General features: G+C 27.5%; 9 protein-coding genes across 9 annotated transcripts; 6 read left to right on the forward strand and 3 right to left on the reverse strand.

The window, feature by feature from the left end:
- Positions 1-161: 161 nt before the first annotated feature.
- Positions 162-1,461, forward strand: T552_01552 (hypothetical protein; the record flags this gene model as incomplete). Its single annotated transcript, XM_018370133.1, has 5 exons — positions 162-572; positions 621-1,248; positions 1,304-1,347; positions 1,380-1,409; positions 1,445-1,461. Exons 1-5 carry the CDS (start codon positions 182-184, stop codon positions 1,459-1,461), a joined length of 1,110 nt encoding a protein of 369 aa, XP_018226291.1. The 5' UTR covers positions 162-181.
- Positions 1,462-2,455: 994 nt separating this feature from the next.
- Positions 2,456-3,059, reverse strand: T552_01553 (hypothetical protein; the record flags this gene model as incomplete). The annotated part of the gene is made up of 2 exons (XM_018370134.1): positions 2,456-2,497; positions 2,541-3,059. The coding sequence occupies 2 exons, from the start codon at positions 3,057-3,059 to the stop codon at positions 2,456-2,458; spliced, it is 561 nt and encodes a 186-aa protein (XP_018226292.1).
- Positions 3,060-3,528: 469 nt separating this feature from the next.
- T552_01554 (hypothetical protein) lies at positions 3,529-7,604 on the forward strand (the record flags this gene model as incomplete). Its single annotated transcript, XM_018370135.1, has 8 exons — positions 3,529-3,786; positions 3,836-4,241; positions 4,288-5,553; positions 5,601-6,161; positions 6,214-6,601; positions 6,648-6,940; positions 6,984-7,325; positions 7,375-7,604. The coding sequence occupies 8 exons, from the start codon at positions 3,529-3,531 to the stop codon at positions 7,602-7,604; spliced, it is 3,744 nt and encodes a 1,247-aa protein (XP_018226293.1).
- A 439-nt stretch (positions 7,605-8,043) lies between these two features.
- On the forward strand, positions 8,044-11,874 carry T552_01555 (hypothetical protein; the record flags this gene model as incomplete). Its single annotated transcript, XM_018370136.1, has 9 exons — positions 8,044-8,255; positions 8,302-8,368; positions 8,423-8,819; positions 8,866-10,397; positions 10,444-10,656; positions 10,704-10,847; positions 10,889-10,981; positions 11,029-11,543; positions 11,592-11,874. Exons 1-9 carry the CDS (start codon positions 8,089-8,091, stop codon positions 11,872-11,874), a joined length of 3,411 nt encoding a protein of 1,136 aa, XP_018226294.1. The 5' UTR covers positions 8,044-8,088.
- An 88-nt stretch (positions 11,875-11,962) lies between these two features.
- Positions 11,963-13,245, reverse strand: T552_01556 (hypothetical protein). The gene is made up of 3 exons (XM_018370137.1): positions 12,810-13,245; positions 12,479-12,768; positions 11,963-12,434 (listed from the first exon to the last, which is right to left on the reverse strand). Exons 1-3 carry the CDS (start codon positions 13,198-13,200, stop codon positions 12,009-12,011), a joined length of 1,107 nt encoding a protein of 368 aa, XP_018226295.1. The 5' UTR covers positions 13,201-13,245; the 3' UTR covers positions 11,963-12,008.
- Positions 13,246-13,897: 652 nt separating this feature from the next.
- T552_01557 (hypothetical protein) lies at positions 13,898-15,666 on the forward strand. Its single transcript, XM_018370138.1, has 8 exons — positions 13,898-14,222; positions 14,269-14,350; positions 14,397-14,577; positions 14,622-14,788; positions 14,833-15,063; positions 15,115-15,277; positions 15,324-15,429; positions 15,484-15,666. The coding sequence occupies exons 1-8, from the start codon at positions 13,959-13,961 to the stop codon at positions 15,631-15,633; spliced, it is 1,344 nt and encodes a 447-aa protein (XP_018226296.1). The 5' UTR covers positions 13,898-13,958; the 3' UTR covers positions 15,634-15,666.
- Positions 15,667-16,058: 392 nt separating this feature from the next.
- Positions 16,059-16,427, forward strand: T552_01558 (hypothetical protein). Its single transcript, XM_018370139.1, has 2 exons — positions 16,059-16,341; positions 16,383-16,427. The coding sequence occupies exons 1-2, from the start codon at positions 16,103-16,105 to the stop codon at positions 16,414-16,416; spliced, it is 273 nt and encodes a 90-aa protein (XP_018226297.1). The 5' UTR covers positions 16,059-16,102; the 3' UTR covers positions 16,417-16,427.
- Positions 16,428-16,685: 258 nt separating this feature from the next.
- On the forward strand, positions 16,686-17,606 carry T552_01559 (hypothetical protein). The gene is made up of 2 exons (XM_018370140.1): positions 16,686-16,862; positions 16,924-17,606. Exons 1-2 carry the CDS (start codon positions 16,732-16,734, stop codon positions 17,558-17,560), a joined length of 768 nt encoding a protein of 255 aa, XP_018226298.1. The 5' UTR covers positions 16,686-16,731; the 3' UTR covers positions 17,561-17,606.
- Positions 17,607-18,598: 992 nt separating this feature from the next.
- T552_01560 (hypothetical protein) lies at positions 18,599-20,001 on the reverse strand (the record flags this gene model as incomplete). Its single annotated transcript, XM_018370141.1, has 10 exons — positions 18,599-18,728; positions 18,774-18,875; positions 18,928-19,070; positions 19,111-19,298; positions 19,345-19,471; positions 19,496-19,640; positions 19,682-19,743; positions 19,789-19,828; positions 19,873-19,937; positions 19,990-20,001. The coding sequence occupies 10 exons, from the start codon at positions 19,999-20,001 to the stop codon at positions 18,599-18,601; spliced, it is 1,014 nt and encodes a 337-aa protein (XP_018226299.1).
- Between the last annotated feature and the right edge of the window lie 360 nt (positions 20,002-20,361).

Raw genomic sequence — 20,361 nt, forward strand, 5'->3', positions numbered from 1 at the left:
ATAGGGTTTTAGTAGGGTTTTATAATATAAGAAGAGGAGATAACCGAAGAAAGTTATCTATTAAGGAATAAGAAGCAGAGAGAAGGAGGAGAAGAGGAGGATAAATCGGTTATATGGACGAAAGAATCGCTTTTTATTATTTATATTAGGTTTTTTTTTTTTTGGAATAAAATGTATATTGATGGATAGTGTTTTTATTGTAATGTATTGTATTTCTCTTGAATCGCAGACGACGTCGAATTTTATTCTTCCAGCAACGTCATATTTTGGTAAAAATTCATTAATTCCTTTAATTAATACGATCAATGGAATTTTATATACGGCGGTGAAACAACAGATGTTAAGATTGAGCGGATTGATTGGTATTATGGAGGTATTTTGTATATCTCTTTTATTGTATGATATAGGTAAAATTTTTTGGAGGGAATGGTGTATTTTTTTTTTAAAAAAAAATGAAATAGGGTGTTTGATGTATATGATAAGTAAAAATATTATTACGTTTATTATATCATCTATTTTTCATACGATTGGTACGACGGGATTTCAAGTTCTTGAACAATTTGTTATTACAGGTTTAAAAATGCGGTATTTCATATATAATTGTTAATTTTTTTGGTAAGATACTTCAGAACTTTTGAATAGAAGTCTTTTAAATACTATACTTAATATACCACTTCTTATTAATGTTTGGGTGGGACCGAATTTAGCACAAAGTATTTATATGCCGAAATTAGATAGTGAACAATGGAGATGGGGTTATGGTATATGGGCAATTGTTCTTCCTGTAGTATCACTTCCTATGGTTATGATATTATATTTAAATAGGCTTAAAGCTAAAGAGAAGGGTTTATTATCTATAGAAAATAATCATAGAATGACAATACGTGGATTTATAAAAAGGCTTTTTGTTGAACTCGATCTTGTTGGAATTATAATATTATCATTAGGACTTTCTTTATTTTTTTTTCAGTTAATTCATGAATTTCCTTTACTTTATAATGCTAAACCAGTATATATATTTTCGATACTTGTTATATTACTTGTTTTATGTGTTGTATTTCCATTATGGGAATTTTATTATGCAAAATTTCCAATTTTTAGTAAGGGTTTGTTTAAAATGGAAGAGTTAACTATAGGATATTTTTCTTCATTTTTTTACTTTATGGGATTTTATCTTTACAATAATTATTTGACTACTTATCTCTATGTTACCAAATCTAATTCAATTAAAAGAATTGGATATTTAAAGTATGTTTTTTCTTTTTACTTCTTGATATATTATTTTTAACTTCTTCTTTTTTAGTAATGTATTTTCATTTACTTCAACCATTGTTGCAATATTTGTTGGTATATTTGTAAAATATAATAAAATATATAAGATTTTCATATATATTGGCTCACCAATTTACGTATTTGGGATAATATTTATGATATATAATCTTAGAACGGATGAATCTGTAATGGAAATGGTTATTTCTCAAGCTATAATTGGTATTAGTGGAGGGTTTTATAATATGTCTACTTTGGTTAGAATTCAAATTTCATCCACTCGCCAGCGTAAGTTAATGGTTTATATTTATATTTGATATTTAAATATTTGTAGAGGTTGCTATTAATACTGCTATGTTTTTGACGGTATTTTAATTATTCAATATATTAATTACTGACAAAATATAAGTTAGCATCAGTAGGTGGTGCTATTGGATCTGCAATTTCGGGTATTGTATGGTCTAATCTTCTTCCAAAAATGTTAAACTCTTATTCTAAATATCTAAATTTATTTTTAACACCAAATGATTATCTATTAATTATTGGGAGTCCTTTTATGCTTGATCAATACGTGAAATTCGCTAAGGGTACAATTGGAAGAATGGTTATTGTTTTAGCATATAATGAAGTTATGAGGACTCTTTATATATGTTCTGTAATATGTGCTATTCCCATGTTGTTGTGCGCTATATTTACTGAAAATATTCATATTGATAAAACTAATCAAAGCTCTCTTAAAGTCATTGATATGTATAGCAATTCGGATGAATTAAAATAGATTCTGGTCTTTAACAATATTTTTATCTAAATAATCACTGAAAAATATTAGAATTGCTACATCTCATTGTTTTGGTTTCTAGTCAGAAAATATGGAATTCTTGCTTTATATTATGTCGTCATATATATATATATATTAGAAAATATTTTTTTTCTAATATATTATAATATTGATCAAATCTTGGAAATTTATCTTTTGTTTGAAATATATTGACTTTTTTTTTTAAGATTATACTATAATTTTTTTATGATATAGGCATTTAAAATACTTTACGTTAAAGAATAGTAAATTATTCATGTTTTTTATCTTACTTAGAAAACTTACTCATAAAAATCTGTATTATTTAAAAAAATCATATATAATGGACTTAATTCAGAATTAAAAATCTTTATTTATTTCTTCCACTCTTCATATTCGTTTACACACCCAAATTGCTGCAATACATCCCACCTAAAAAAAATACATATTTTTCAAAAATAATTTTATTTTATACCTTAATAACATTCGTTATTAATCCATATCCAAATGATTCTTTAGAATTCCATATATTAACTGCAATATCAAGATGTTCTAGCTCTTCATCACGAAATTTCTTGATTTTTTCACGTAATTCATCGATTTCTTCACTATATCCTTTCAAACACATCGTTTCTCTTAATTGATCATTATAATGTTCTCCAATTACCGTTTCTACCGCTTCTGTACATGCCATAGCCGTTTTTGTTCCTAAAAGCGCTGTACCCACTCCTAATGCAAATCCTACTGTTTTACACACATATTTTAACTGCGTTTCTTTTATTTCATGTTTAATAAGAAGTTTATCAAATGTTTCAAGATGTTTTTTCTCCTGATTCCACATATCCATAATAATTGGTGCTACTTGTGGTCTTGTTCTCGATAATATAAAATATTGTCCTTGATATATATAATTAGCTCCTAATTCTCCTAAATTCCCTATTAAATTCGATCTTTTTAATCCTTTTTCATTCCTGCATGATTGACTCTTATACATCTACAAATTATGTCTTTTTCATCTCTTATCAGTCTTCTACTTGGAAAATAGACTTTTTTTATCTCTTTAACTTGATTTGAATAAAAATATAAGCTATTTTTATAATTTCTTAACAAATTATAAGAAATTGTTAATCTTTTGTTAAGATTCTTATGATTTTGTTTAAAAATTGTTAATCTCATTCTTAACATTTTATTAAAAGTCTTAACATCGAAGTTAAAAAGAAGTTAAAAAGAAGTTAAAAAGTTAAAAAGAAGTTAAGAAAAGTTAAGAAAAGTTAAAAAAAGTTAAAAAAAGGTTAATAAATCTTAAGAAAGGTTAAGAAATTTTAAAAAAAGTCTTAAAAAACTTAAAAATATAGGATTTTCTACTTAAAAATATAGAATTTTCTTAATAAAAAGGCTATTAATTACCTTAATTTTCTTAATAATTTTTAATTCTAAGGATAAAATTATCTATTTTAAATGTTATGAAGGGGTTTTCAGGATTTGAAGAGGAGTTTATACATAGAATTGCAGTTTATCTATCAAGATATCTTAATTTAATGAATCCTAATGAAGTTCTTGCAAAAAAAGTGATTTCATTAGCTATTGAAATGGGAGATATTAGTTTATTTGGAGAAGCAATACGTACATTTGGTAGATTTAGTGATGAAATGGCAGAAAAGTTATGGAGAGATATTCGGGAGGAAAAAGCTAAGATTAAGGGTGAAAATGGGACAGGAACAGTAAGAATAAGGGGATATATTAGTTAATAAGGTTGATGGAGATGAATAGATGACCGTTTTTTCATCTAAAGTGGATCAACTTCCGGGATCATTAGATCTTGAGATAGGAGGGTTATTACCGATGAATTCAGGGTTAACGGGTACAGGTGTATCTAAGGGAATTCAGAGACCGTCTTTATTGGGGTTAGATAAGCTATCAGAAAGAAAAAGAGAACATGTAGGGTTAGATATAGAAAAAGATATGAAACGAGCATGTTCAGAGGGAAATGAGAAGCATTTTGATAGTTGTAGTATTGAATTTAAGGCACCATTATGTAAAAAAATGGATGGTAGCTTTAGTTCTAGAAATAATGCACGTATTCGTCGTATTGATACACCTAGTTATGGAACAGGGCTTAGTGAGGTTTCTAAGGAGAATTTAAGGTTATATAGATCAAGACATGATAATAAGAAAGGTAAGAAAAAGATATATATGTATAATTTTAAAATAATATATATTAGGAGTATTTGATAAAAAGAATAATATGGAATATGGTAAATGGAATAATTATGATAGTCGTTTTAATGAAAAAGAAGAGTCAATTATGGATAAGGAAGTATCAATGGCTAAATCATTTTCTAATAAATCGGAAAAGTTGTATAAAATGGAAGATTTGGAACATGTAGAAGAAAAAAATACAGAATTGAGTATAAATACGAATGGAACGAACAAAACAAGATATCTTAATACACCTAGGGTTACAGATTCAGTATGGAATAATCAAGAATCGACATATCAAGAAAATATTAAAAATGATTATGATTTGGTAGAATGGGAAAATAATGAAGCAAAACTTGATCGTGATTGGTATAACGCAGATGAATTTGGTAATGTTTATGGGGATGATACTCATAATCCTTTTTTTCAATTTGAAGATCAAGAAAGAAATCAAAATGAAATGTTATTTAAAAAAAAGACTAAAAGAATATCAGCAAAACAGAGAGAATTTAATAGAGAGAATGATCATTGGGAAATGAATCGAATGCTTACGTCAGGTGTAGCTCAACGTTCATTTGCTGATATGGATTTTGAAGATGAAAATGAAAATACAGTGCATCTTTTGGTTCATGATTTAAAACCATTGTTTCTTGATGGTAGACAAGTTTTTACTAAGCAAGATCCAGTTTCTGCTGTTAAAGATCCTCAAAGTGATATGGCTGTTTTTGCACGTAAAGGATCATTACTTGTGAGAGAACGTAGAGAACTTTCAGAAAGAATGAAAGCAGGTGCAGAAGTTGCAAATCTTGCTGGAACTACACTAGGAAATTTGATGAATATTAGGGATGAAGTTAAAGATAAAATAGAAGAGGCAAAATCCAAACAGAAATTAGGAGAAGATGATAATATTAAAGAAAGTAATAAATTTTCTACTTATATGAAGAAATCAGAGGGAACTAGTGAATTTTTCTGTAGCAAATCTTTAACAGAACAAAGGGAATATTTGCCTGCCTTTGCAGTTCGGGAAGAACTTTTAAATGTTATAAGAGAAAATCGGGTAACAATTGTAATAGGTGAAACAGGATCAGGAAAAACTACACAATTGACTCAATTCTTGCATGAAGATGGTTATTCTAATTTTGGTTTAATTGGATGCACACAGCCTCGAAGAGTTGCTGCTATGAGTGTTGCAAAGCGTGTTAGTGAAGAAATGATGGTAAAGTTAGGTACAGTTGTTGGTTATGCTATTCGTTTTGAGGATTGTACTAGTCCTAATACAGTTATTAAATGTTTGTTTGGTCTTTCAAGTTGTGTTTTAGTTATTAATTTAATTTAGATATGACAGATGGTGTTTTATTGCGTGAATCACTTGTTGATCCAGATTTAAGTAAATATTCATGTATCATTATGGATGAGGCTCATGAAAGATCTCTTAATACTGACATTTTGCTTGGATTAATAAAAAATATATTGGTTCGAAGAAAGGATTTGAAATTAATTGTTACTTCTGCTACATTAAATGCTGAACGATTCTCACGGTTTTTTGGCAATGCTCCTCAATTCAACATACCCGGTCGTACTTTCCCTGTAGACGTTTTGTTTTCTAAATCACCATGTGAAGATTATGTAGATAGTGCTGTTAAACAAGTTCTTACTATTCATTTGTCACATCCATTAGGAGATATATTAGTGTTTATGACAGGACAAGAAGATATTGAAATAACATGTCAAGTTATTGCAGAACGTTTAGAACAACTTGATAATCCTCCTAAATTATTAATTTTACCAATTTATTCACAAATGCCAGTAGATCTTCAAGCAAAAATATTTGAGCGTGCTGAGAATGGTGCTAGAAAAGTAATTGTTGCAACAAATATAGCAGAAACTTCATTAACATGTAATATTTTATTATTATTATTATTATTACTATTATTTTAATATTGTTTTAGTGGATGGGATTATGTATGTTGTTGATTCTGGATATTGTAAATTAAAAGTTTATAATCCAAGAATGGGTATGGATGCACTTCAAATAACTCCTATATCTCAGGCAAATTCGAATCAAAGATCAGGAAGAGCAGGTCGTACTGGAGCAGGAATTGCATATCGTTTATATACTGAATCAGCATTCCAGAATGAACTTTATGTACAAACTATACCAGAAATTCAACGCACTAATTTGGCAAATACAATTTTATTACTCAAATCTCTTGGAGTTAAGGATTTACTTAATTTTGATTTTATGGATCCTCCACCTGAAGATACAATAATGTCAAGTTTATTTGATCTTTGGACATTGGGTGCTGTAGATAATATTGGTAATTTGACTCCACTAGGGTATTTGATTATTTGTGTTTCATTTTTGTTTTATTAATTGTATTAGACAAAGAATGTCTTCTTTTCCTATGGATCCTCCTCTTTCAAAGTTAATAATAGCATCTGAGGATTATGGATGTACAGAAGAAATGTTAACTATAGTATCAATGTTATCTGTTCCTTCTGTTTTTTATAGACCTAAAGAAAGACAAGAAGAAAGTGATGCTGCTAGAGAAAAGTTTTTTGTTCCAGAGTCTGATCATTTAACATTATTGCATGTATATTCTCAGTGGAAATCGAATGGTTATCGTGATGAATGGTGTACGAAGCATTTTTTACATCCAAAAGTAATGCGTAGAGGTGAGTTATCATTAGAATAAAATATCATATTTAATATCTTAAGCGCGGGAGATTCGTCAACAATTGACAGATATTATAAAATTTCAGAAGATGAAATGTGTTTCTTGTGGATCAGATTGGGACGTTATTCGAAAATGCATTTGTTCTGGCTACTTTCATCATGCTGCAAAAGTTAAAGGAATTGGAGAATATGTACATATTCGATCAGGAATGCCTTGTCATTTACATCCTACATCTTCTCTTTATGGATTGGGCTATCTTCCTGATTATGTGATATATCATGAATTAATATTGACATCAAAAGAATATATGAGTATTGTTACATCAGTCGATCCATATTGGTTGGCAGAACTAGGTGGAATGTTCTATTCCGTAAAAGAAAAAGGTTTTAATATTAAATATAACTTAGTAAATATCAATTGACTTATTTTTAGGATATAGTATATCCAAGAAAGCTACTGAACGTATTATTTCTAGAAAATTAGAATATGAAGCTGAGATTCAAGCTGAAAGAGAAAGACAAATACAACTAGAAGAAGATAGACAAAAAGAGGTTTTGCGTACAAAAAAATCTGCAATTGCTGCTGCTAGAATAGCTACTCCTGGTTTAAATAGAAAAGGATTAAAAGGATGCGAAACCCCTAGAAGATCAAGAGGCTTTTAAATTATGGAATTCGTTTTAATACTAATCAATAACTATGTATATATTTCATTATCAACATAAAAACTTGTATAAATTCACTTCATACTCGGCAATCGATACCATTAATATCTTCAACCTTTTTTATTTATATCTAAAATATACATGGGGGTTTACGTTTTTAATGACTTTATATCTTTATTAATACATTTATATATCTGGCTATTTAACATATTATCAAAAATTCGATCAATTCTTATCAAAATAAAATTCTTCAAAATGGATTTTTTCTTCTTAAAACTGCTACAATATTTTGACTCAATAAATGGTTGTTTTCATAGAGAAAACTTTAAAAATTTTCAACTATTTTATCTTATGGGCTCTTTAAGCTTGCTGCTCACGTGATCTGTGTTTTGAATCGAGAGCAATTAAATATATATAAAATTATACAGCTAAATAGGCTTAGGAATACAGGGAATTATAAGAGGGTTAAGGCCATAATATTAATATGAAACCTCTTATTAAAGAAATTGGGAGTTCATCATGGGTTTTTCAAGAAATAAAATATCTTTCTGATTTATCAAATGAAAAGTTGAATGATTTTACATTAAAAATTGTAGAAAATTTAGAATGGATCAATGAATATATGGAGGATGTTTTTAAGAATTGCAGAGGGTTTTTTCTATATATTTTTTTTTTTTGGATCTGATGGCTTTTATAGCACATTTTGTGATTATTCTAAGAAATCAAGTTTTATTTGTTCAGAGGTTCCTTTGATTAGTGAAAAGGTGAATATTCTAAGAGATATTATTATTATTTATGAATTATTTATTATTTTTAAGGGATCTGATTTTGTTTGTCAGGAAAATTTTGGAAAAGAATCATTATTACTTAAAAGTTTAAGCTTTAAATTGATTCCTTCACCATTAAAAGACTTAAAAGGAAGTGAATTTATAGATATTCCGGAGAATATAGATATCAATTATGATATTTTAAGTGAAAGTGAAGATAGCAGTCTTTCTATTATGGAATCTAATGAACAAAATATAAATTTAAAATATGATTCTTCATCAACAAGAGTTATGGAAATGATTACAGAAGAGGATGAGGTGGATGAAGAAATTCTTGATGGTGTTGAGATTAAAGGATTATCGAGGAATGATGATATAGAAACGAAGTTTTCATGTGTTTTGAAAAAAGATAATAATGTATCTCCTGATGAGAAATCATTTAAATCTGGTTTTATAGTTTTGTTTTTTTTCAGGAAATTTATTAATAAATATAGATATTGAAAAATCGGTTAAATTTAAGAAGGATTATGATATAATTTTAGAGAATAAAGATGCTAAATCTCCTCCTCATGATTGGGATTCGCCTCATCATTTGGATTCTCGAATAATATCTGGTCCTAATACGAGTTGTGCATCTACATCTATAATTCAATCTTATTTTTCTCCTGCTGTTGATAATACTGTCAATAAAGTGTCGTTTTCGCCTCCAGCATTATCATCTTCATTAAATTTTGTTTCACTCCCTCCAAGGGAACCTCTTAATACAAAAAAATCTTTAGGAAAAAGAGTTTCACGGCATGGATCTTTTTCTGAAACTGTAAAAAGTCAAAGAATTGTTGATTCTAAATTGTATGGAATGTTAAAACAGGAAAATCAAGAAGACAGTTTTGTTTCAGAGAATAGGCTATCAGGAAATTTACAAAAACAACATGTTTTAGAAGAGATATCAGGGAAAAAAATGGTTTTTGATGAAATCGATAAGCATGATATTAGTGAGCAAAGACTTAAAACTGTATTCACAAGTGGTAGTCAAAGAATACACGAAGCATTGAATTCTCTTCGTATTGCAAAACCTACTTCTGGGCAGTTTAAATTAGTTTCTACTGAACAAAAGTTGCAACCTGATACAGAAACAAAAATATTTGAATCAGAAAATAATTCAATTGCATTGAACCAAGTTTCTAATGCAATTAGTAATGTCTCTTCTGGGGAGTGTTTACATGAAACAGCTCCACAAATAGAAAATGAGGAATGCTGGGTTTCCAGATTCGATGTACTAAATAGATCAATTGTAAATACAGCTATGAAACAAGAAAAAGAGCGGCCTTTTCATGATACTAATGAGATTAAAAATGAGCCTAACTCTGATGAAGGCTTAACAGCTTCTAATAAATTGGAAGATACATCTCAACGTCGAACATCTATTATAACTGTTCCAGCGATTTCTGTTATTGGTGCAATACAAGCTGCAAGAAATTCTGCAACTCAGGCTATTCGAAAGGCAACATCTGTTTTCTTTACTCCATCATCAAAAGTGTTGCCAAGAAATTCTGTAGAAAATGTTGTGGAACAACCATTAAAGGCTCTTAATAATAATTCATGTGATGAAAATACATGTTTGGATTCTAAAAGAATTTCTGATCTTAAAGTAAATTTGGAGAAAAATAATGAAGTTTTAAAAAATGCTACTTGTAAAGTTGAAATAGAACAACCTTGCAATATAATTGAAACAAAACATAATTCTACAAAAACTTGTGACTATGGGAAAGAAACGAATATTAATAAGACTCGATTTTTGGCTAAAAAATCATCTACCTTGGCTAATTCTATTCCTCATGAAGAAGTAAATTTAATGACAAATAAATTTGTTTCTCAAGAACTATCATGTCAAAATTTAAAGATCCAGCCTTCTCAACCAGTAAAATTAACTAGTTTTAACTCTGTTTTTATGCCAAAAAATAAACCAGTTTCCATAAGAGTAACTACTGCATCACAAAGACAGGCTAATCTTGCTGAAAAAAGAAAGGTAATTTTTTTATTTATAAAATGAAATATTTATTAATAAATATAAGGTACAGAAAACAGATTTTGCAACTTCGTTGCAACAAAGTTTTACCAGTGAATCTTCTCAGAATCAAGACAATTGTCCTGTAACTGATACTTTACAATACAATGATTCTTGTCCTCAAGAATTATCTGTTTTGTCTCGATCACAACCTGCAAAGCGCTTAATCCCATCTAAAGGAATTAAAGCACTTACAGTGGCTAATCTTGCTAGAAAAAGGGTTTGAAAAATTATGGATCTGCAATTGCTATAATTAAATGATATTAGGAACAAGAAGAAAAGGATAGAAAATTAGCACATAAAAGAGAGATAGAACGAAAAAGACAAGAAAACCTTAAGAAACAAGAGGAGAACAAGAAACAAGAACAATGGCATCGGGAAGATTTACAGCGTAAAGTGCATCCTGAAAAGGTTAATATTAATTATATAATTATAATGTTCTGATATTTTAGACTAATGATACAAAAAAGAAGCTTTTACAACAAAGACTTGAACATTCGTCATCTGTAGCGAAAAAGATCTGTACAATATCTTCTGATAATAATGTATGTTATTTTATTGAAAATTCTTATAATTGTTTAACTCTTGGAAGGCGAGAGGACCTCTTGAAGATATTATTAATAACGATGGGAAGAGTAGGGATACGTTAAATATGGAAGTTAAACCATTTAAAAGGGTAATTCAAGATGATTTAATGCAGGAAAATTGGAATTCTTTTTCTGTTTCAAATAAACCTTTATTTCAAGAAGTGAAAAAGAGAAAAACAGACGATAATACTAATAAAAATATATCCAGCATGCCTATTCATATATCTTCCGTTAAGGATGATAAAGATCCATTTGTTGTTAGAACTCAGACTAGAGAGAAAGGTTCATGTTTAAATATTCAAACAATGTCCCAAAAACATACCAAACTTCTACAAGATCGATATCAAGGAAATCAACAAATATCATCTTCAAAAAATGGGAAAACAACTGGTCCTGTAGTAGACATTGTAAAGTTTTCAACAGATAATATTAGATTTGGTGGAGAATCTTCTAAAACAGTTCCTGTTTCTCATCAATATCCACAATCTGAATCCATTGAACTCCCTGAAATTGATAGCGAGTAAGTGATCAATGGGAAAAACTATTTATTTTTATTAATCTTTATTAGCTATTCTGATGATGATGAATTAAAGAAAAGATTTAAAACAACATTACCCCAGTGGGCAGAATCTCCTGAATTAATGCAAATATTAAGAATGCAAGCAAAAATAGACCCGGATAAGATTTTTGGTCCAATAAAACCTTTACAAATGGAAGAAATATTTAGAGGAAAAGATAGAGCTCATGTGCGATTTAGATCACGAAGTTCTTCTGCCAATTGGTCAGGTCAGGACCGACTAACAGAGAAAGAAATAGAAAATTATGCAAAGATAATGGGTTATAAAACTTAGGTATTTTATGTTGAATACAAGTCATTGAATATATGTTTATTATTTTGTCCATATTAGTACTCTCTATTATTACGTATATTTATTAAAGTAGGTATGCTTTTTTTATTAAATTTAAAATTATGCTTATTTGATAATTATGATTTTTGTTTTATTTTCCATTCATCTATCCATGAATCAATTTCATTCTTTGGTAGAATTAAAAGTCTGACAATTCCATCTAGCACTTCTACTTTGTTTGCTAAAATATCAAGAAGTTGTGCATTTTTTTCAACTTTAATCATATCACCTATTTTTGTTTCTATACATACTTCAACATTTGAAGCTGAATATTCATTATTTTTGTCCCATTGAGGTTTTGATGCCAATACTAAATCTAATTGTTCTTGGATCGTGCTAGTTTCTTCTACTTGTTTAATAAAATCTGATTGTAAAACAAGAGGATATAAGAAAATCACTGGAAATAATAAAATTGATGTAATATCCAAAGGTGATGATAAACATACTTCAACATCACCCATATCTTGTTCAATTGGTGATGATTTTATTATTATTCCTCGTTCCTATATAAATTTAAGCTTTTTTTATTGATTTATAACAAAATTACTTTAAGTGCTTTTTCAAGTGTCTTTTTTTTTATAAAAGACATATTTTTCCTTTCATACGCTTCCTTAAATTTCCTTTCTAAATATTTTTTGCGCTCAATAACCTCTTGTTTAAGTGATTTGAATGTATCATTATTATAATCTGTTTTTAAACATTGATTGATATGTTTTAAAGATTCATCAAGTCTATCCAAAAAAAAACATGCTTTTGCTGAACGATATAATGCTTTTGTATGATTTGGTTCCTTTTTTAGAACTTCATAGCAATTGTTTAATACTTGACGATAGTTTTCTACATTTCATAAGTATTAATATATCTTATCTCTTTATTACTAAGTTCCATATGACATGCTGCATTATTTAACAAACATGCTACTTCAATTCCATTCCCTGCTTTAGTTTTTAATGCTTTTGTGTAATATTCTATTGCATCTTGATATTTTTTAGCTTTATAACATTCATTTCCATGATATTTAAAGTTTTCTGCTATTTCTAATGGCTCTCCTTCATATTGAAGTGCTATAATTGCATCAATTGCTGTATTTTCTTTTGTTTTATCATAATTCTGCATAAAAAATGGCAATTTTTCTGTCTCTTTTAGCCATTTCTCTGCTGTTTCTGATATTGATACTGATTTATCTAATTCTACTATTTTTTCTCCAATTTTCGCTGTTTTTTCTATCTTTTCATTTTGATCTCCTTCTTTAACATATGTTTTCTTCATATTCTTTCTCTTTTATATATTTTTTTTATACAACTATTATTCTTATTATCTTATGTATTTCTTTACAATTCCTTTTTTTTCAATATTTTTTCATTTAAACTTCAATTATCCCTATAAAAACACTCTATATCTCTCTGTTCTCTCAATTATTCCCCTTCTATTGTCCTTAAATTCCTGTTTAACTTCTTTTTGTTCAATATTTCTTTCTTTCTCTTATTTCACTCTATTTAATCCCCTCAAAATCTTTCTTATCAAATAATATAATTATTTTCTACATATACACCCCGTTTCACTTGTTTCTTCTGTATTTTATTCTCCTTATAATTTCTCTTCTATTTTCACCTCTTCCTTATGTTCTTCCTTGATTATCTAAATTTCTTTCTCCCTATAATTAAACACTAATCCCCTTATATCTCCTTAAAATATACTTGTTTCTTCCTTATTTCCTGTATAATTCTTATAAAATTAAACACTCCTCTTTGACTTAGGTTTAAAAAGCTCGCTGCTCTGGATACACTTTTAACGGCAAAAAAAACAGAGGACTGGATGATTGAGCTAAAAAGCGTCTTAAAAGGCCAGTTTTTTCATAAAAAAAGCCATAAACTACGTCTTATAAGCGTTTAAGAAGATAAGAAGGGTTAATAATAAAAAACTAGGGGTTTTAAGTGGATTTACTTGGAAAATTAATATATCTAAGAAACAAGAAAAAGAGAAAATATAGGGAAAAATTGGAGATTAAAGAGGAATTAAGGCCTAGAATGATAGGGAATATACCTGGAGGATATGGATTGACAGAGTCACGGGTGGCGGCATACGGATATCCGGGTTTTTTTATGAAACAACCGGTATTATATAAGCCAACCTATCCACCGTTAGCATCTAGGGAGATAAATCGAAGAAAAATGAATGAAAGGGTTACGACGTGGTTAGAAGGAGGATCGGTATCATTATTAAGTCAAGAAAAGGTGTTAAAAAAACAAATAATAGAAAATAAAGAAGTTTATGTGAAGTTGATTAAAGATGTATGAAAAGGGGAGTTTTTGATGGATAAGTGTTTAATTGATATAGTTATATCCAACGGAAGGAGTGAAATTTGATGATGATGATGGACATTATATTGTTATACCTAATTCAGACTTAACGCCGCGATGTAACGTTTTATTTTGTATAATTTTTTTTTTTCTTATGTTTTTAAGATAAAATTATAAAGGTTCTTGGTCAAGGGACGTTTGGAAAAGTGATTCAATGTTATGATCGGTTGAAAAAGGATTATTGTGCTATTAAAGTAATACGATCTGTTCAGAAATATCGGGATGCGAGTATGATAGAGCTTCGAGTTTTACGTACAATTAGTGAAAATGATCCTGAAAATTTGAGGTTTGTTTTTTTTTTTTTTTGAAAAAAAAAGTTAATAAATTTAGAAAATGTATTCATATGAGAGATTGTTTTGATTATAGAAATCATATATGTATTGTGATGGGTCTTCTTGGGATGTCAGTCTTTGATTTTTTAAAAAACAATAGTTTTATTCCTTTCCCTCTTTCACATATTCAGCATTTTGCGTATCAGCTTTTTACCAGTGTTGCATGTAAGTTTTTAGTTGTTATGGAGAGAATAATTTAGAATGAATAGTTCTTCATGATCTTAATTTAATACATACAGATCTTAAACCTGAGAATATCCTTCTTGTTCATGCAGGATTTCGTACCGTTCCTTATACGAAAAAATTAGGCGTAAAAGTAAGACGATTATTAAACAACACAGAAATAAGACTTATCGATTTTGGAAGTGCTACTTTTGAAAATGAATATCATTCAAGTGTTGTAAGCACTAGACATTATAGGGCACCTGAAATTATTTTGGGTAAATTTTATTTTGGTTAAATAAATATATATATATATAATAATTTCAAAGGAATGGGATGGTCTTATCCATGTGATATATGGTCAATCGGTTGTATTCTTATAGAATTTTTTACGGGTGAAGCTCTTTTTCAAACACATGATAACTTAGAACATCTTTTTATGATGGAAGTTATTTGTGGAAAATTGGAACCAAAATTTATAAGACAATCTTCGTAATTAATTTAATTTTTAAAGAATAATAATATTTATGATTATTAGAAAATCTGCTCAGAAATATTTTCGTCATAGCGGAAAATTAGATTATCCTAATAAAGATACATCGCCTTCAAGTAGAAAGTTTGTTAAAACGATGCGATCATTAAAAGTAATTTTATCTCTAAGTTTTTTTTTTATTTTCTTATTGATTAATTTTTTATAGGAAATCATTCCTTCTACTTCACCTTTAAAGATACATTTTTTGGATTTACTTACCAAAATATTTATATATGATCCTAATAAACGAATTACTGCAAAAGAAGCTCTTTCTCATCCTTATTTCTTTACTCCTGTTAGAGAAGATGATATATAAGTTAAATTATCTGAGTTTACTCTATTATTAAAGGTTAATTACATGATATTTCTTTATTTTACTAAGGATTAATAGAAATGTGTTCCCAACTTTACATTCACCATTGATTATATCCTTTTTTTTTTTATAACAAGTATGTTTCAAATAGATTTTTCATGTTTATCTTATTACTTATTACTTTTTTCATTCTGTACGGAGGATTTCCTTGTATTGTGTATTCATTAAGGTTTATTATGATTTTTTTAATTTTCATTTATACTTTTACTTATATATATTCATGCATTTTAAAAAATTACATCCTATAACAAAACATAAAGTCTCTTGAGTTGTGCGATAAATTGTTTTATTCATTTCTTTTTGATTTTAAGAAAGTTTTCATACTAAAAAAAAAGAGATTCATTATAATATTAATTTTAAAAAAATAAAGATAATATTTAGAAGATTTTAAAGAATTATTCAATAAAATAGAATGGATCAAAGAGATATGGATGCAAAAAAAACATATCCTCCCCAGACAATTGCAAAGATTTTTTCATTAGCTTTTACTGATCCAACAACTAAAATCTCTGCTTCAGCACTGACTTTATGTTCAGAATATATTCGTATTTTTTGTAAAGAAGCGATCTGGAGGGCTGCTGCATCTAAACGTGAGCAAGAAAATAAAGATGAAAATACACAAATATCATTAGGAGCAGAAGATTTAGAAAGGCATAATTTATATATTTAAAAATGCTAATAACGTTTTTTAGAATTGCAGGTCAATTGACCTTGGACTTTTCATAATATTAATTTTTATTAATATAAATATATTGATATATTGTTTGAGGTTTATTATACAAGAAATAACATGTTTTATATATAGGATATTTGATATTTTCGAAATTTTTTATGTGGTATCTTTATATTATATAAAAAATTATCTTTTTTATTAACATTCTAGGGATATTATACAAGGTATTTTAAGAACTTAAGGTTTATGAAGGTTAATGAAGAGTTATTTTAGATATTTACTTTGAAATTTTTATTATAACTTCTTTTTATATTTTTGAAAACTTTATCAAAATCATATAGAATATATATTTTATATATAGGAATATCATGCCTGAGTTTGTTTTATCATATGGTAATCCAGATGAAAATTTAAAGAAGATTGATGTATTTATTTCTGATAATGGTTTTATTAATGATTCATCAAATTTATGGGTTATTTATATTCATGGAGGTGCATGGTATGTTTAAAGGATGGTTTTATATTTAAAATACATGTATTTTTATTAATATGTATTTTAGGAGGGATATAGATCATGATTCAAAAGATGGACATGTTCTAATTAATTTTCTTCGTAGTCAATTTTATACACAAACTAAATTGGCTTATGCAAGTATTAATTATCGTCTATCACCTCATGTAGTTCATCCTGAACATTTGAATGATATAAAAGAAGCAATTGATTTTCTTAAAAAAACATATAAATTAAATCAATGTATTCTTATTGGGCATTCTGCTGGTGCAACATTATGTATACAATATTTTATGGTTAATAGTGAGGTACAAAATATTGTATGTTGTATTATTTGTGTGGAGGGAATATATGATTTATTGGAATTGGTAAGCGAATATCCTTCATATGAGGATTTTGTAAAATTGGCTTTTGGTAATGATCAACGAAACTGGATTGTTGCAAGTCCTTCATATTTAGTATCTAATTATGTTGGTTCATCTTCTTGTGAGATAATTTTGATTCAATCTGAAGAAGATGAACTTTTAAGTATGAAACAAACAAATATTATGATGAAGGCTATTTCTCATATTAAGAATTCTAATATTACATTTAGTTTGAAAAAAGTAAAAGGAAAACATTTTGATGTTATAAAAAATGATGATTTTTTTTATATAATTAAAGAGGTTGTTCATTATTATTTATAATGTTTTACAACAATAGTATATTTTTCTACAAATATTTTGATAATTAGAAATAAAGATGTTTTCAATTCATTTAAAAATATTGTTTTTAGTTATTTAAGGCGTTATATTATCTATAAAATCAAAAGGTTTATTAATTGATCTGTTTAAAGATGCAATTATTTATATTAAAACATGTAATCTTATGAATATTTTATAAAATCTTTTATTTATATTAAAGCTCTCTTTCTTAAGTCATTTGTTGGCATTTCTATATACAATATTTTTATAAGGTCTTTAAGACTCACAAAATTATTTTTTAATATGATATTTATAAATATTTCTTTTTAAGCTTATAAAAGTCTTGTTATTGTCCTTTCAATTGAAGTTTTTTAAAGTTTTTTGTGTATAATTTTTAAAAAGTCTAGGCTTAATATATGTAGATATAGAAATATATTTAGGTTTAGATAATATAATAAGTATATAGGAATTGAAGAGAGGATTACATCAAGAGGTCTTATAAAACCTGAAATTCTTATATTTTCAGTTTAAATTTATATATTAGCTGTATTTATGATTAAAAGTTAAGAATATTAATAGATTAATATCTATTTAAATAAAATATCTATATAAATTTTATATAAATTAAGCTAGATTGTCAAAATGTTATATTTATTGAAAAAAAAATGAAATTATTTTATCATTTTAATAATAAGTTTGAATAATGGATTTTATTATATATAAAATCTTATATAAAACTTAAAGATTTATTAATAATAAAATTGTTTTTCTAATAAATGTTTATGATATTTGAATTTCTTTAGTATATACATTTAACAAAATAATCAAATATGTTAATATTTTTTTAAAAAAGCATCAAAGTTTTTAATAAATATCATAAAAATAGCAATTTTTAATTTTATTTTAAATAGATTTTTTAAATTAAGATAAAATTTTAGTAGATTTATATAAATCATAAAAATAATATACCTAAAAGTCATATTTAATAATAAAAAGAATAATTATATATGAATTGCTATAAGTGATCATTTGTTATAATTATCAAGTGCAAATATAAGTCATTTGTCGCATGATTTGTTCAATTGCCTTATTAAAACATTGTACATTATATTCAAGTAGGCTCTGTTTTTCTAAATTTTCTATTCGTACAAGACAAACAAGAGCAAGATATCTTGTAAAAATATTAGAAATATTAAAGTAATTTTAAAAAAAATACCTGTTAATTTCATGGAAATATAGTGCCATCCCATTGCTTAAACGGATCACAGATGATATTTCTTTTTCATCTGTTATATTTTCATTATTTGAATTATATTTCCTTTCATAACTTGTCTATATTAATAAAATTATCATAAATATATTAAAAATACCCATAAATTTCAAAAACGTCTAGAATTACATCAATATAATCAGAGCAGATTTCATAACTTTGTACGTCCACTGGTGAACTATCTGTAGCAATATATATTTTAGACGAAATGTCAAACAAATATGCTTTTTCAATAACTGAATTCTAATAACGTTAAACAAATATTAACTTGTTTCTTGCTTACTGAACAAAATATATTAAGAAGATTTTCTAATGCTGGCAATTGAGGAATAAGCTTTTGAATTACCCTTGAAAACGCCTCAAAAATTGAATAATCAAATATAGACGTTAAATGAAATGATATAGAGACATTATCAAGTCCTGAATCTAAAAGCTCATCAAGAACTCTTTGTTGTATATCTCTTTGTGTATCTATATTTCATAAGCTGCTTTCACTCCCTCTACTTATAAATATTACCAATCTTATAATCATCTGAAAGAACATCTACTTTATGTATAAATACCTCTATATTTATACTTGGATTAACTGCCAATGCCTTCATTATTGTAATATGTAATTTAGAAAGTGCCTCCAAATACTCATCCTATTCTTATTAATTTTATATTACCCTTTCATATATATATATATATTCCTGTGCATCTACTACAAATATCAATGCTCCTACTTGTCCAAATATACCCTCAAGATCAAATGTTGAATCAAAAAAATCTATTTGTCCTGGAAAATCCCAAACCTGAAAATCAATAAATGAACTTTCATATAAGCTTTCTCCCCATTCTTCCCTCATTCTTACTTGATATCATCCTTATTAATTCTGTTTGTTGACTCAAGAAAAAGTGTTTCATTAGGTGGCATCTTTAATCATTCCTGTAAACCATACACTCTTGACTATTTCCATACCTTATGAAATACTACCCTCTTAGTGCTTGATTTACCACTTCTAATGTCTCTTTAGCCCCTCCTCTTCTTCCCTTCTCCACTAACCTTCTCAATCCCATCAGTAATAGACGTGGACGATATGTATACATAGGAATCATACATACTTCATGCTAATAACATGTCAGCATCTATTTTAACATTAGAGCTACTCTTAGGAAATACGTTTAAGGCCATTCTAAGCTTTTTAGCTGATTTACCGCTCCTATAAGCCTTGATGGTTAAGACCTAGAGAGGGTATGTTAAAGAAGGGCAAGAAATTAGGGAATAATTGGCATGATTCATGATACGAGGATTAAAAGGTTAAGAATAAGCAGGGAAATGGGGCTGGATGGGGGGAAAAGTGGAAAAAAGTATCAAGAAGAGGAGAATATTGGGATAAAGTGCCATATGAATTTTATACAGAAAAGACTTGTTTTTATGTTTAAATCCAGGTTAATTGATGTATTTTGATGAATTTATGGGGTTGATTTGGTTTAAACAGATATACAGATTTTTTGGTGAATGAGGTGGATGAGGAGGAAAAGGTTATTCATA

Source organism: Pneumocystis carinii (genome assembly GCF_001477545.1).
Source record: "Pneumocystis carinii B80 chromosome Unknown supercont1.6, whole genome shotgun sequence".
Taxonomy (NCBI): Eukaryota; Fungi; Ascomycota; class Pneumocystomycetes; order Pneumocystales; family Pneumocystaceae; genus Pneumocystis; species Pneumocystis carinii.